The sequence below is a fragment of the Salvelinus fontinalis genome, chromosome 15, assembly GCF_029448725.1.
Source record: "Salvelinus fontinalis isolate EN_2023a chromosome 15, ASM2944872v1, whole genome shotgun sequence".
In the NCBI taxonomy this organism is placed as follows: Eukaryota; Metazoa; Chordata; class Actinopteri; order Salmoniformes; family Salmonidae; genus Salvelinus; species Salvelinus fontinalis.
Genome location: NC_074679.1, coordinates 3,577,527 through 3,593,317, shown reverse-complemented (window position 1 = coordinate 3,593,317; position 15,791 = coordinate 3,577,527). Strand labels below are relative to the sequence as shown.

Genomic DNA, 15,791 nt, shown 5'->3' with positions numbered 1-15,791 from the left:
ATGAACACAAGTGTGAGTCTACTGACTTACATGGTGTATTGGGAGGTTGCCCCTAGACACTGATCTGAGGGGTCAGTTTTGCATCCCCCCCCCCACTAATGGTTAAGGTTACAATTGGGCAAAGGGGAAGTTGATCCTAGATCTGTACCGAGGAGTAACTTACATACACCATTCACCTTAGCCCTACAGTACGATGAGTAGTGTAGTTTACAACTGGTAGCGGTAAAGACGATACAGTCCTGATATGTGGAGATATTGAGATGCAAGACAACATTCCTGAAAGGGACACAAAGAACCTATTCAGGGCTTAACTGTTCACCTGACAGCGTATTCCACTTTCCATGCAGGTATTGATGATGATTGATTTATATTATCTGTTTGGTTTCAGAGCTTCAGCTTCAGTCTCAGAGGGTCTTGCTGCTCCAGGGACACGACCACCTGAACAACGCCAGTCAGAGTATAGAGAGGAGTCAGCGCATCGCCGCAGAGACAGACCAGATCGGCGCTGACATCATCCAGGAGCTGGGTGATCAGAGAGAACAGCTTGAAACCGCACCAGAGACAGAGCGAGTCTGGAGACATAAGGCTCTGAGTAGGAAGGTATTGGGGAAGCTTCTCCTGGTAGGAGAGCTGATCTAGGATCAGTTTTGTAGATCAGAATGAATGAGATGATATGGACAGATCCTAGATCAGAATGAATGATATGGACAGATCCTAGATCAGAATGAATGAGATGATATGGACAGATCCTAGATCAGAATGAATGAGATGATATGGACAGATCCTGGATCAGAATGAATGAGATGATGTGGACAGATCCTAGATCAGAATGAATGAGATGATATGGACAGATCCTAGATCAGCACTCCTACTTTGAGATGCTTTGTGGATATGGGCCTTGGTGTCAGAACTATGGCAGGCTGGTCCCGAGTCTCTCCCAGCCTGGTCCCGAGTCTCTCCCAGCCTGGTCCCGAGTCTCTCCCAGCCTGGTCCCGAGTCTCTCCCAGCCTAGTCCCGAGTCTCTCCTAGCCTGGTCCCGAGTCTCTCCCAGCCTGGTCCCGAATCTCTCCTAGCCTGGTCCCGAGTCTCTCCTAGCCTGGTCCCGACTCTCTCCTAGCCTGGTCCCGAGTCTCTCCTAGCCTGGTCCCGAGTCTCTCCGAACTGGCAGAGGCGTGAAAGCCTGTCGATCCTGCTGAGGCATTGGAGTACGATGATCCGGCGGAGGCGTAGCAGCCTGACTAGCCGGCTGGGCGTCAAAACCTGACGATCCAGCTGAGGCCTGACGTGGGATGGGCGCCTTCTGAGCCAACCAGGGCAAGAAACCTCTTAAGCCAGCTAGGACGTGACAGCCCGGCAAGCTAGCTTAGGCAATCCCGGTTGCATCGGTGTTGAGCCCTGGACCCGACATCACCACCAACGAGAATGTCAGCACTCCCCGATGCTTCGTATGGTGGCTTCTGCATTCTGTAAGGACCGACGCCGGCGATGAGAAGCAGGTACAGGGAGCCAAACATATGATAAGGAACAGACATAAAACAAGACAGGAACAGCGTCAGCACATAGGTAAACAAGGACATAAGACAATCAATGCTGAAGCGGGGAACAGAGCGGGGAACCAGACAGATATAGGGGAGGTAAAGACAGAGGTGATTGAGTCCAGGTGAATCCAATAATTGCTGATGCGCGTGACGGGGGAAGGCAGGTGTGCGTAATGATGGCAGGAGTGCGCAATGCTGGGTAGAATGGCGCCCTCGAGCGCCAGGGGGGAAGAGCCTAGAGCAGGCGTGACAATTATATCTGTCTATCAATTCAATTCAAGGGGCTTTATCGGCATGGGCAACATGTGTTAACATTGCCAAAGCAAGTGAGGTAGATAATATACAAAAGTGAAATAAACAATAAAAAATGAACAGTTAAACATTACACATACAGAAGATTCAAAAGAATAAAGACATTACAAATGTCATATTATGTATATCTATCTAGACCTCCTCCACAACACTGGTTATATCTGTCTAGATAGACCTCCACCAATAAAATAATAGTATCGTGATTACAAATAGAACAGGGGCGTGGTGTAGTACATTCCATGTAAAGGAACAATAAAGTAATTGAATCGCACCGAGTAGTGATTTTAAAATAGAACAGGGGCGTGGTTTAGTACGTTCCATGTAAATGAACAATAAAGTAATTGAATCGCACCGAGTAGTGATTTTAAAATAGAACAGGGGCGTGATGTAGTACGTTCCATGTAAATGAACAATAAAGTAATTGAATCGCACCGAGTAGTGATTTTAAAATACAACAGGGGCGTGGTGTAGTACGTTCCATGTAAATGAACAATAAAGTAATTGAATGGCACCGAGTAGTGATTTTAAAATACAACAGGGGCGTGGTGTAGTACATTCCATGTAAATGAACAATAAAGTAATTGAATGGCACCGAGTAGTGATTTTAAAATAGAACAGGGTCATAGTGTAATGTAGATAACAGCATGGTGTGTTGTTAAGGGCACCTGTTACTATCCCATGACTTCCCACAAGTGGCTGAACAGTTATTGTTATCTTCCTCTGTTCTACTCAGGGAAGTGTTTTTCCATTCAGCATCAACCCCCAGGGAAGTATAGCTTTCTTCATAACAGAGATACAAACTAACTCCCTTAATAAATATGAATATTAATGACTGTATTAAGGAAGTAATTCAAATACTGAGCTATAATGTATGCTCAAAATATTTGGCAAATTATATTATTTTATACCCAATACAACTGCTCAGAGAAATATATTTTGTTTAGGGGAGAGTGGGGGTAAATTGAACCAAAAGGGGTGAAAGTTGAGCCTCCCTTGTTTCTAGGAAACCACACACAAAATGTATAATTTGACTAAATATGTAGGAAGAGGTCGGTCGTCATTTCCATGGAGTCTGTGAATCAAAGAAACCACATGGGAAAAAGTAGCAAGCAAGAAAAACATATTTTCACCAAGTCAAATGAACATATGATGCTTGTATCTAAACCAAAGTAGATCGTTTTAAGATTGTTCTATACATCAGTTCTGGTCTCTATAAGCTACAATATGAAGTCCTACACCTAGCATGACAGTGCATCCATATAGCTGTGTGGGCTAATACAGTCAAAATGTTGAGCCATTACCACAAGCCTGTTCTCCCCAATTAAGGTGCCACCAACCTCTTGGTGGGGAAAAAAAGAATCGCAATTGCATTTCCTTGATTCCTCACTTCCTCTCTCCTCGCCTCCTTCTCAAAACCCATTGGATGAGAAGGTACGAGAGGAGGAACCGTTCTCATCCAATGGGTTTTGAAGAGGAGGCAAGGATTTTACCAGGGTCTTCTCACTATTCCCTGTGTCCTTTACTTGAAATCCTCTCCTTGCTTCCTACTGAAGTTGAGAGAGAAATGCGGGGAGAGGACAGGATGAAAGACTATATAGTGACAGCCTTTTAGAGTATGTGATTATTCCAGAACATATCGGTGTTGTCACGTTCCTGACCTGTTTTCTGTTGTTTGGTATGTGTTTAATTGGTCACGGCGTGAGTTTTGGGTGGGTAGTCTATGTTATGTGTTTTCTATGTTGGGTTAATGGGTTGCCTGGTATGGCTCTCAATTAGAGGCAGGTGTTTGGCGTTTCCTCTAATTGAGAGTCATATTAAGGTAGGTTGTTTCACATTGTTTGTTGTGGGTGGTTGTCTTCCGTGTCAGTACATGTTACCACACGGGACTATTTCGGCTTGTCTGTTCCTGTTCGTATGTTCTTTGTTTCATGTAAGTTCGTAAGTTTAGGTCTGTTTAGTTCGTTTTGTTGTTTTGTATTTCTAAAGTGTTATTTCGTGTTTCGTCGTTTTTGTCTAATAAATCATTATGTCCACATACCTCGCTGCGTGTTGGTCTGATCCATGCTCCTCCTCATCCGAGGAGGAGGAATATGACGATGATCGTTACAGGTGTCTTGTAGCCTCATGAAACCAGACTGGGCACACTAAACTCTCCATATACTGTGTAGACCTGGTTATATAAGACTGAACATTATATAATAGACTAAAACCAACTAGACTTGCTCAGCCAGTCATAAGCCACGCGTCTCCGCGGTAACTAGTAATGAACACACATCTCCGTGGTAACTAGTAATAAACAGACTGACGTCATTGTGGAAGACTAAATTACTTTATTTAAAATACAGATTCAGTGGTCACATCAAAAGGCATGTTTTTACATTTAGTAAATAAAATAATTATTTCACTCTTATCAGCATTTACCATATCCATTACGTACACTACTTTTAACTTATAGACATTTACTGGAGAAAAACGTTACCTAGTCATTTAAAACTGTTACAAATGTAAAACCATACAGTAAATACATAAACATGGATTCATAATGATGATTATTCAAATGTAAAACTACAAAACACAATACTTCTAATAAAATGTGTCAAAACCACATCTGGTCCAAAAGTGCATAAGCTTCACTACAACAACTCAACTGGCACAGCATCCCTACCAACTGGCACAGCATCCCTACCAACTGGCACAACATCCCTACCAACTGGCACAGCATCCCTACCAGCTGGCACAGCATCCCTACCAGCTGGCACAGCATCCCTACCAACTGGCACAACATCCCTACCAACTGGCACAGCATCCCTACCAACTGGCACAGCATCCCTACCAACTGGCACAACATCTCTACCAACTGGCACAACATCTCTACCAACTGGCACAGCATCCCTACCAGCTGGCACAGCATCCCTACCAACTGGCACAGCATCCCTACCAACTGGCACAGCATCCCTACCAACTGGCACCGCATCCCTACCAACTGGCACCGCATCCCTACCAACTGGCACAGCATCCCTACCAACTGGCACAGCATCCCTACCAACTGGCACAGCATCCCTACCAACTGGCACAGCATCCCTACCAACTGGCACAGCATCCCTACCAACTGGCACAACATCCCTACCAACTGGCACAGCATCCCTACCAACTGGCACAGCATCCCTACCAACTGGCACAGCATCCCTACCAACTGGCACAACATCCCTACCAACTGGCACAACATCCCTACCAACTGGCACAACATCCCTACCAACTGGCACAGCATCCCTACCAACTGGCACAGCATCCCTACCAACTGGCACAGCATCCCTACCAACTGGCACAACATCCCTACCAACTGGCACAACATCCCTACCAACTGGCACAACATCCCTACCAACTGGCACAGCATCCCTACCAACTGGCACAGCATCCCTACCAACTGGCACAACATCCCTACCAACTGGCACAACATCGCTACCAACTGGCACAACATCCCTACCAACTGGCACAGCATCTATCTCTACCAGCTGGCACAACATCCCTACCAACTGGCACAGCATCTATCTCTACCAGCTGGCACAGCATCCCTACCAGCTGGCACAGCATCCCTACCAGCTGGCACAGCATCCCTATGACAACTCAACTGGCACAGCCACTACGTATTTAGCTGAGGTATATGTCCAAACCAAACAGTAGTAGAATAATAATAACAGTCTGATCCTAAACGTAGTTTTGAGGCAGTTTCATGCTTGTCGTCGTGTCCGGCTTCATAAAACCCCATTACAGAGCTGCAGCGTCAAGTCATCAGCAATGTTGTGTTTTTGTAATTATGTCTATGGCATACCACTGATCACCATGTCTATGGTATACCACTGATCACCATCAAATACAGTCAACATTTCCCTAGTGGAGCTGGGGAGGCTGTCTTTCCAAGGCCAGGGAGACCAGCTGATCACAATCAATTACAGTTTACATTTTAGATGACAGCTTTCTATAGCCTGGGTACCCGTCTGTTTGTGTGACTATTTTGTGCGATTCCTTGTCCTGACAAACATATGACACGATAGCAAAGCTCTGGGCCCAGGCTAAGTTTTTCCAAGTCCTCTTAGTAAATAAGGCATATTAGCCTTTAACTGGGCTTATTAGTTATTATAAGTTCAGTCATGATTGAGGTTTGACTGACTGTTGAACAGTTTGCCATACAGCACCACACACACACACACACACACACACAAGATGTAACAAAACACTTTTCAACTACTGCATCAGCGTGTGTGTATGTAAAGTCTTTTAGAATTCAGGAATGCCAAGTGGTCATATGTTGAAAGTTCTTAGTCTTCTAGAAGCTGTGTTCTAGAAGCTGTGTGTTCTAGAAGCTGTGTGTTCTAGAAGCTGTGTGTTCTAGAAGCTGTGTGTTCTAGAAGCTGTGTGTTCTAGAAGCTGTGTGTTCTAGAAGCTGTGTGTTCTAGAAGCTGTGTGTTCTAGAGCCGGAGCTGTTCCGTGTCCTCTTTAAGCGTTTGCGACTCCTGAGTGATGGGACCTCCCTCACGGGTCTGCCCTAGGGCGGATGCGATGACGTCCACCGCCATGGAAGCAGTGCTCTCCACCGCCTCACGACTCGCCCCCAGGTCTGGGTTGACCTCAACAAGGTCCATCACTGACAACAACCCTGGAGATTAAACACAAAGTACAATCTATTAGTTTCAGATCATTTGGTAGAACGTTTGCAGACAGAAATGTTACTTCAAACATAGAAACTGGACGTCAAACAATGTTTCAGATTTAAATGTTACTTCATAGACAATGTTTATATTCTCATCGTACCATAAGTATAAATATAATGAAGGTTACGTATCCACTATTCTCATCCTACCAAGAGTCGGCCATAACTTAGAGGAAAAGGCTCCAAGTTTAATGACAGACCTTTCCTCATTGTTTCTTATGAATGTGTTAGTGTGACTGTGGCTGATCATTATCCGTGCATTTCGGTGTCTATGACTGCCATGTGAATATATATATTTTAAACTTTTATCTTCTCAAAACAGAATACTTATAGCATGCCCTAACATACCTGTGTTGTGGATCTCCTCTGTGATCCAGATTCCTTCTCTGTAAGTCAGACCTCCGTTCACTGGTGTTCCTGTGGCTGGGGCCAGAGACGGGTCCATCGCATCAATGTCAAAACTCAGATGGATCGGCCGCTGCTTCCTGTTGGACAAGAGAAGAAGAAAACGGGTTCAGAATACAGTTCAGCGAATCAACTTTCAACTCAAATTCAACTGTCAACTGAACACATCCAAACTGTCAACTAAATACATCCAAACTATCAACCACAATGGTATAGTGTAATTAAATTACCTTGACAAGAGGTGGTCGAAAGTGACTTCCATGACTCTCTGGATACCGAGCCTGTCGATGTCTCTCATTGTGAAGTACTGGACACCCAAGTCCTTCAGGATGTCGCTGTGAGGAGAAAGGAGAGTAGAATGTCATTAGTATCATGTCTGGAAGTATATTTGGATGTTACGGGTGTAAATTTCACATTTGAGTCAGTTAGCAGACAATCTTATCCAGATCAACATACTATCACAATACAGAAACACAAAGACGAATGTGTGCAAACCAAGTGACTGTGGTTTACCTGTGGTATGACTGGTATGTGGTTGTCCCAGAATAATGGGCCTTGTTTACGTGGGTGCAACATTATGAAACGTTCACATAGAAAATGTTTACTATTACTTACAATCATCCAATGTTGAACAAGCTGATGCTGGGCCTAAGTAATGCAATAAACTCTTCTTTTGGTTGGTGATGTGAAAGGTGATATGTATCATGTTAAGAGGGGAACTTCATCTTAGAATGATAAGTACGTACATAAATGGAGGACACCAAGATGAAGAAATATGTGGTTGTCCCACATACCCACACACCTTAAGTTGAATGCACTGTGAGTCACTCTGAATGCACTGTGAGTCACTCAGAGTATCTGCTAATGACTAAAATGTAATGAAAGTGTATACTACTGCTACACGTTTGTTTGTTTATTTGCGTTGTTTGTAACTTATTTTGTACATAATGTTTGCCGCTATCGTCTCTTATGACCGAAAATAACTTCTAGACATCAGGACTGTGATTACTCACCATGGACTGGCAGAATTCTATTGTTCCTTTATTGAGTCTGACGAGCCCGACGCGAATGATATACCGCTTTCTCGGGAACAGGCCCAGATCCCCGTGATTTGCGTTTAGAAGAGGCAGAGAAAAAGGGGCAAGAAGGCGGGCTGCCGTCTGAAAATTTGTAGGCGATTGAATAAACCTCCACTTCCTTCCATTCTGCTAGCAAACGTGTAATCTTTGGAGAATAAAATAGTTGACCCACGCGGAAGATTAAACTACCAACGGGACATTCAAAACTGTAACATCTTATGCTTCACGGAGACGTGGCTGAACGACGACACAATCAACATACAGCTGGCTGGTTATACGCTGCACCGGCAGGATAGAACAGCGGCGTCTGGTAAGACAAGGGGCGGTGGACTATGTATTTTTGTAAATAACAGCTGGTGCAGGAAGTCTCGAGCTATAGCTCGCCCGAGGTAGAGTTTCTCATGATAAGCTGTAGACCACACTATCCACCTAGAGAGTTTTCATCTGTGTTTTTCGTAGCTGTCTACATATCACCACAGACTGATGCTGGCACTAAGACAGCATTGAATGAGCTGTATTCCGCCATAAGCAAACAAGAAAACACTCACCCAGAGGCGGTGAACCATCAAGGCGACGAACCATAATTTACTACAGCTCAGCGTTCAACACCATAGTGCCCTTAAAAGCTCATCAATAAGCTAAGGACCGTGGGACTAAACACCTCTCTCTGCAACTGGATCCTGGACTTCCTGACGGGCCGCCCCCAGGTGGTAAGGGTTGATCCTCAACACAAGAGCCCCTCAGGGGTGCGTGCTCAGTCCCCTCCTGAACTCCCTGTTCACTCATGATTGCAGAGCCATGCACGACTCCAACACCATCATTAAGTTTGCAGATGACACAACAGTGGTAGGCTTAATCACCGACAACGACGAGACAGCCTATAGGGAGGTCAGAAACCTGGCTGTGTGGTTCCAGGACAATAACCTCTCCCTCAATGTGATCAAGACAAAGCAGATGATTGTGGACTACAGGAAAAAGAGGACCGAGCACGCCCCCATTCTCATCGACGGGGCTGCAGTTGAGCAGGTTGAGAGCTTCAAGTTTCTTGTGAGATTTGGCATGGGTCCTCAGATCCTCAAAAGGTTCTACAGCTGCACCATTGAGAGCCTGACTGGATGCATCACTGCCTGGTATGGCAACTGCTCGGCCTTCGACCGCAAGGCACTACAGAGGGTAGTGTGAACGACCCAGTACATCACTGGGGCCAAGCTTCCTGCCATCCAGGACCTCTATACCAGGCGGTGTCAGAGGAAGGCCCTAAAAATTGTCATAGACTCCAGACACTCTGGTCATAGACTGTTTTCTCTGCTACCACACGGCAAGCAGTACATGAGCACCAAGTCTAGGTCCAAGAGGCTTCTAAACAGCTTCTACCCCCAAGCCATAAGACTCCTGAACAGCTAATTAAATGGCTACCCAGACTATTTTCATTGCCCCCCCCCCCCCCCCCCCCTCCTCCTCCTCTTTTACACTGCTGCTACTCTGTGTTGTTGTCATCTATGCAGTCACTTTAATAACTCTACCTACATGTACATATAATCTAAACTAACCGGTGCCCCCGCACATTGACTCTGTACTGGTACCCCCCTGTATATATTCTCGCTATTGTTATTTTACTGCTGCTCTTTAATTACTTGTTACTTTAATCTCTTATTCTTATCCGTATTTTTTTTTTTACGGTATTGTTGGTTAGGGGTTTTTCAGTCAGCATTTCAATTTAAGTCCTACACCTGTTGTATTTGGCGCATGGGACTAATAAAATGTGATTTTTACCTACTGCTATACTACTACTTAAACCAAGGGTTTTAACTGTGTGTTATAATCCAGATGATTGTACTTAGTAGTGTACAGAGAAGTGTACTTACTACTCTCCCGGGTCTACGTCTCTCAGGCCAATGTAGACCAGGTCTTTAGCCGACAGGAAGGGCTTCACCCAGGAGAAGCCTGGCAGCTCTGGCATCTACAGACAACAATGACAAGAGGTGAGTATCAGGGCAGAGGAGTTTCACTGTCGTGAAGTGTAGCCTTGTTGTCGTGACAATAAAGCCTGCTCTCAGAACATGACATCATAACAGAACATCCAATAGGAGTAGGCTATACAGCACAAACAGATCTGGGACCAGGCTTGCCCTGAGACATGGTTGTAGACTCCTATGGTATCTTAATGAAGGTTATACAGCACAAACAGATCTGGGACCAGGCTTGCCCTGAGACATGGTTGTAGACTCCTATGGTATCTTAAAGAAGGCTATACAGCACAAACAGATCTGGGACCAGGCTTGCCCTGAGACATGGTTGTAGACTCCTATGGTATCTTAAAGAAGGCTATACAGCACAAACAGATCTGGGACCAGGCTTGCGCTGAGACATGATTGTAGACTCCTATGTTATCTTAAAGAAGGGTATACAGCACAAACAGATCTGGGATCAGGCTTGCCCTGAGACATGGTTGTAGACTCCTATGGTATCTTAAAGAAGGCTATACAGCACAAACAGATCTGATCTGGGACCAGGCTTGCCCTGAGACATGGTTGTAGACTCCTATGTTATCTTAAAGAAGGCTATACAGCACAAACAGATCTGGGACCAGTCTTGCGCTGAGACATGGTTGTAGACTCCTATGGTATCTTAATGAAGGTTATACAGCACAAACAGATCTGGGACCAGGCTTGCGCTGAGACATGGTTGTAGACTCCTATGGTACCTAAACGATAACAGATAGTTATAATAGTCTACAGGCTTGTCTCGTGGGAAGAACCAGGCTAGTGAGAATGCCCCAAGGCCTCATTCTCTTACCTTGTTCTGCAGCTCTTTGATCATGAAGGCCACCGACTGTCCGTGGAGGTTGCCTGAGGGAGAGGTGAAGGGCGTGTTTATGTCAGCGTGGGCATCGACCCAGATCAGACACAGGTCAGGACACTGCCGGGCGTGGCCTTCCACTGAACCAATGGCCAGGCTGCGAGGAGAGAGACATCAGGAAGTGAGTTAGAATCCGATCACCGTTATTCCACCCTCCCAGGGAACACGGACCTATATGTGTCACTATCATAAAGAAACTGGTTACTGCCAGTTTCCAATGTCCCTACTTAACCCAGAGTTTAGTGTTCGACCATCTCTGCAGCACTCCACCAGGCCTTTATGGTAGAGTGGCCAGACGGAAGCCACTTCTCAGTAAAAGGCACCATGACAGCCCGCTTGGAGTTGGCCAAAACACACCTAAAGATTCTCAGACCACGAGAAACAAGATTCTCTGGTATGATGAAACCAAGATTGAACTCTTTAGTCAGAGAGTTCTAGGGTCCTAAGCCTGCCTAGTACTTAATTTCATAACACTGTCAATGTTGACAGTTCTATAAGTCGCTGTTGCTGAAATAACCACAGTGTTCTCTGAGAACATGACGTGGGTTGTTGTGGTATGTACCTGTGGTCTCCTCCAAGCATGATGGTAGTGTGTCCGGCTTCCACAGCGTTGCTGACGGCCCCTGACAGCAGTTTGTTAGCTCTGCCCACAGTGCGAGGGAAGGGGACGTGCATGTAGGGCTCGTCCTTCTCCAGATGCTGGAAGCTCAGGTCTCCAAAGTCATGCACTGGGTAATCTGTATGAGGAAATTAAAGGTATTTTTTATGTTCATTATTGTTAAAAAAATATATATTAAAAAAATTGATTAATTTAACAGCAAATGGATGAATTGTTGGGAGTATTTTGTTAATGGCTAAGTGCATAACTAATGGATTCCTGAGACCTAGAAGTCGCCCCAGATCTAGAAACAGCCTTGGCTTTTCTGGGTTTGTTGGATGGACTTTGCTTTTAGAGCTTGTTGTGCTATGGTGCGTGCGAAGGGATGTGAGTTTGTGGCCCAGACGGTTGTGGCGGAATTTTCACTATCACATTAAGCTACACGCATACATACATACATACATACATACATGAAGTCTGAAGTTTTTCAACCACTCCACAAATGTCTTGTTTACAAACTATAGTTTTGGCAAGTCGTTTAGGACATCTACTTTGTGCATGACACAAATCATTTTTCCAACAATTGTTTACAGACAGATTATTTCACTGTATCACAATTCCAGTGGGTCAGAAGTTTACATACACTAAGTTGACTGTGCCTTTAAACAGCTTGGAAAATTCCAGAAAATTATGTCATGGATTTAGAAGCTTCTGATGCTACCAAATACTAATTGAGTGTATGTAAACTTCTGACCCACTGGGAATGTGATGAAAGAAATAAAAGCGGAAATAAATCATTCTCCCAACTATTATTCTGACATTTCACATTCTTAAAATAAAGTGGTGATACTAACTGACAGGCAATTAATTTTTACTAGGATTATAAATGTCAGGAATTGTGAAAAACTGAGTTTAAATGTATGTAAACTTCTGACTTCAACTGTATATATATTTTTTTACCTTTATTTAAGTAGGCAAGTCAGTTAAGAACAAATTCTTATTTACAATGACAGCCTACCGTGGAACAGTGGGTTAACTGCCTTGTTCAGGGGCAGAACGACAGATTTTTACCTTGTCAGCTCAGGGATTCGATCCAGCAACCTTTTGGGTTACTAGTCCAACGCTCTAACCACTAGGCTACTTTCCACCCCAAAGGCATTAGGTCTTTCTCCAGGCTCTGATGTCCAACCCCCTCTACCCTTGCTCTCCTTACACCCCCCCCTCTCATATCATCTCTGATTGCCAAGACGTAGTCATTCAAGCTGTCGCTGGAACCCCTGTATGTCTGACTGGGCAATACTTTCCATGTCTTCCATTTCCCATGTGTGTCCTCTCAGGTTTCTCCAAGATAAGATCACCTCGTTGCTACCACTGCTACGGTGGCAACGAAGTAAACACAAAGGAATTTGTTGGAAATTGGGTTGCAATGCACCCCCCATCTACTAGTACTGGCACCTCGGACTAATGACGAGTTGAAGTAAACAAGGGATTTTAAACAACATCTGTGGGTGACAATATTCCACCGGAATGGTGGGTGTAGAGTTACTCTGCTGATTAAGAGGGGATCAACGTGGTACCTCGTTATGTCTAATACACCCCCCCCCCCCCCCCCCCGTGTTACCATCTTAGACCACTGGACAGGAATAGCTGAATCCAGTACTCGGGGGGGGGGGGCATCTCTGTTCATGCAATCATGATCTAATACAGTGTGTATTTACACTTGACGCAATGTCAGTGATATTTGATGCAGTTCAAAGGGATGTTTCCCCATCTTGACAATGACTGAACATCTCAGTCTTCTAGATATTAAAAAGAGGATATCATTTGTTATTCTCCCCGTTGCCAAATTGGCATCAGAAAAAGTTATTTTACTTTTCATACTTTTTGTTTTTAATAAACTTCTCATCTCAGCAGTTTGAAGTCCACTTTTACAAACAACTAAAATAGCACCATGTAGCATATCAAGTGAATGTGATTTTACGAAACAACTGAAATAGCACCATATTGCATATCAAGTGAATGTGATTTTACAAGAGATCATGAGTGATATCAACAAGGCACATGCTTGGACACAGCAGGAGATGAACAAAGCATCGGTCTCAAAGCTCTCGATAGACTAAAGGCGTTTACTTTAGGATGAGTAAACTGGAACATTTTGTTCCCAATGAGCTGCAAATTACAATAGAGGTCACAAATTCTTATAAATGTACCAGTAGTCTGAGCTCATATAAAAGCACTTTAAATGCCATAAAATCCCCCTGGACTAGTGTATTTAAAAATGGTGTTTCTTAAAGACTTTGGGGTTTGATGTCTTGTTAAAAGTATGCCAGTGGTCCACATCCAACAACAGAGAGAGAGAAAAAAAACACAATCTAAAGATAGGCTTCTCATATTACACTGCAGACTGTCCCTGGGAACGGTTGACTGGGTGGGACTTGACTGGGTGGGACGGTTGATTGGGTAACTGCCAGAAAAGCACCTTTGCCTGTGCCATGAGTGCAAGCTGTTGATCTGTCCCACAGCTGAGTGCTCAGGGATGAGATGGGGCTAAGATTACAGGAAATGACTTGCACATTCCAGAACTGAACGTGGGGATCTCTACACTGGAACATTTGTGTCTCACTTTAACTTTTACACTCAACTAGGTGTAGGCTTGCTTGCTGCACTTCATTCAGATGTGTTGTGTGTGTGCTGAGACATCATAGGCCTCACTATTTATGACCTGACAATAATCCCATTGGTTTAGAAGTGGAATCATCTTGTCTGAGGAAATGAATGCCCCTCTGCTCAGACCGGTCCATATAGTCTCCTAAGGCAGACAGGTAGCCTCACACATGGACAATGTTCTACGATTTACCAACTAATGCTTTAATGCGACACGTTTTGCAGGGGAAAAACTCGTTCTGTGTGGCATCCCTAGCCAAGCCTAGCCTATGTAGATTATTTTATCTTTTCACAATTAAGATCTGACCCTTTTAATTATTAATTATTAGGATGTGTTTGCATATTGTCTTTCGCAATTTGTGCGCCTACTTGCTCAGATTGGTCCACGGTCTGAAACAAGCCCACGGTTTACTCTGGATTGGAAGACAGTTTGGGTATTACCAAAGACAGCAACGTTATCGTATGCAGTCACATGGAGCCGGATGTGTGATACAATCTAACTGTTAGGTTTACACAAACTATTTTTTCGTACCATCTTTCAAACATTCAAGACGGCGATAGGGGCTCCAATTAATCTATTATAGGCGGGAGGGTACAAAGGGAAAGCTGTAGTCCTAAATGGGAGGAGAGAGTTCGCTTTTTCGGGGAAGGCTCTGTATGTGCGTAGGGGGTGACGACAGCAGAGACTTGCTCATTCTTTCTCGCCCATGTGGCCCAACAAAACCGCTCTTTTACCGTTTTATTTTCGAGATAATAATCGTTTTAGATAAAAAAAAAAAACATCTGTTTAGATCGCCAGCAATCAAGATCTAAACAATATCCTAATTATGGTTGTTTTCTTTGTTTGGCAACATTAGCTTAGACCCATTTATAGTAAAAGACTGATGTAATACATGCTTTACTTCCCCTAATAGAAGGAAAAGAAGAAGCAGCTCTCACATGAACCATTAACCTATTTCAGGGTTAGAATAAGTTTTCTATAGAATTATTTTAATCCAACAGTACATTTCTAAGTTTGTTTTATAATTTTAAGATTTTCCATCACTTACCCAGATGTGAAAGTCTCTCGATCAGACCAGCATCTCTGATGGCTTTGGGTCCATTTTCCACCCCTCTCCTTTTCTAAAAGAAAAAACGACAACGTTCAATAATTCTGGTAAACGAAATAGCCTAATCAAAAAATCATATTCAATAAATGAATCCTAATAGTATATGAGCTTTTTCCTTACCTGTCCTTTTGAGAATGGGGCTCCTAAAACAGCCACAGAATGAGTTCTGCTCTGACAGGTATTGTTGAGTTGCGTCCGTAGAAGACGACACAGTGGCCCTCTTAAAGTCATTCTAAAATCCTATTTAATTTGTCCGTTAACTTCAAAATAATTGATAACAACCGTTTAACGACCAAGGCTGCGATTCAAACGCTCTTCTGTAAGATCCCCCGTCTCTCTTATGATGTTGATGCTCTGCCGGGGGCTGGTCTTATGCTCCCTTTGATCTCATTAATATTCATGAGATGCCAAGAGCACGATCAACAGAAATGTGTAACCCTTAATTTATCTCTAAACATCACTTGGCCGTATTATTATTTTATTTTTTTATACCCCAAATCAAATTATTATTATTTTATT

At 43.9% G+C, this 15,791-nt stretch overlaps 1 protein-coding gene across 1 annotated transcript; it reads right to left on the bottom strand.

Annotated features, from left to right (window-relative positions):
• Positions 1–4,160: 4,160 nt before the first annotated feature.
• LOC129811276 (arginase-2, mitochondrial-like) lies at positions 4,161–15,641 on the bottom strand. Its single transcript, XM_055862452.1, has 8 exons — positions 15,393–15,641; positions 15,213–15,285; positions 11,464–11,638; positions 10,839–10,998; positions 9,908–10,002; positions 7,194–7,298; positions 6,907–7,043; positions 4,161–6,504 (listed from the first exon to the last, which is right to left on the bottom strand). Exons 1-8 carry the CDS (start codon positions 15,501–15,503, stop codon positions 6,317–6,319), a joined length of 1,044 nt encoding a protein of 347 aa, XP_055718427.1. The 5' UTR covers positions 15,504–15,641; the 3' UTR covers positions 4,161–6,316.
• Positions 15,642–15,791: the final 150 nt, after the last annotated feature.

Bases quoted from the DNA above. Each gene is read 5' to 3' on its own strand.
- LOC129811276 (XM_055862452.1), bottom strand. From the start codon at position 15,503: ATGACTTTAAGAGGGCCACTGTGTCGTCTTCTACGGACGCAACTCAAC. The intron at 15,286-15,392 runs GTAAGGAAAAAG...TTTTTCTTTTAG, and splicing joins CCCCATTCTCAAAAGGACAG to AAAAGGAGAGGGGTGGAAAA. The intron at 7,299-9,907 runs GTAAGTACACTT...TTCTCCTCACAG, and splicing joins GACGTAGACCCGGGAGAGTA to CGACATCCTGAAGGACTTGG.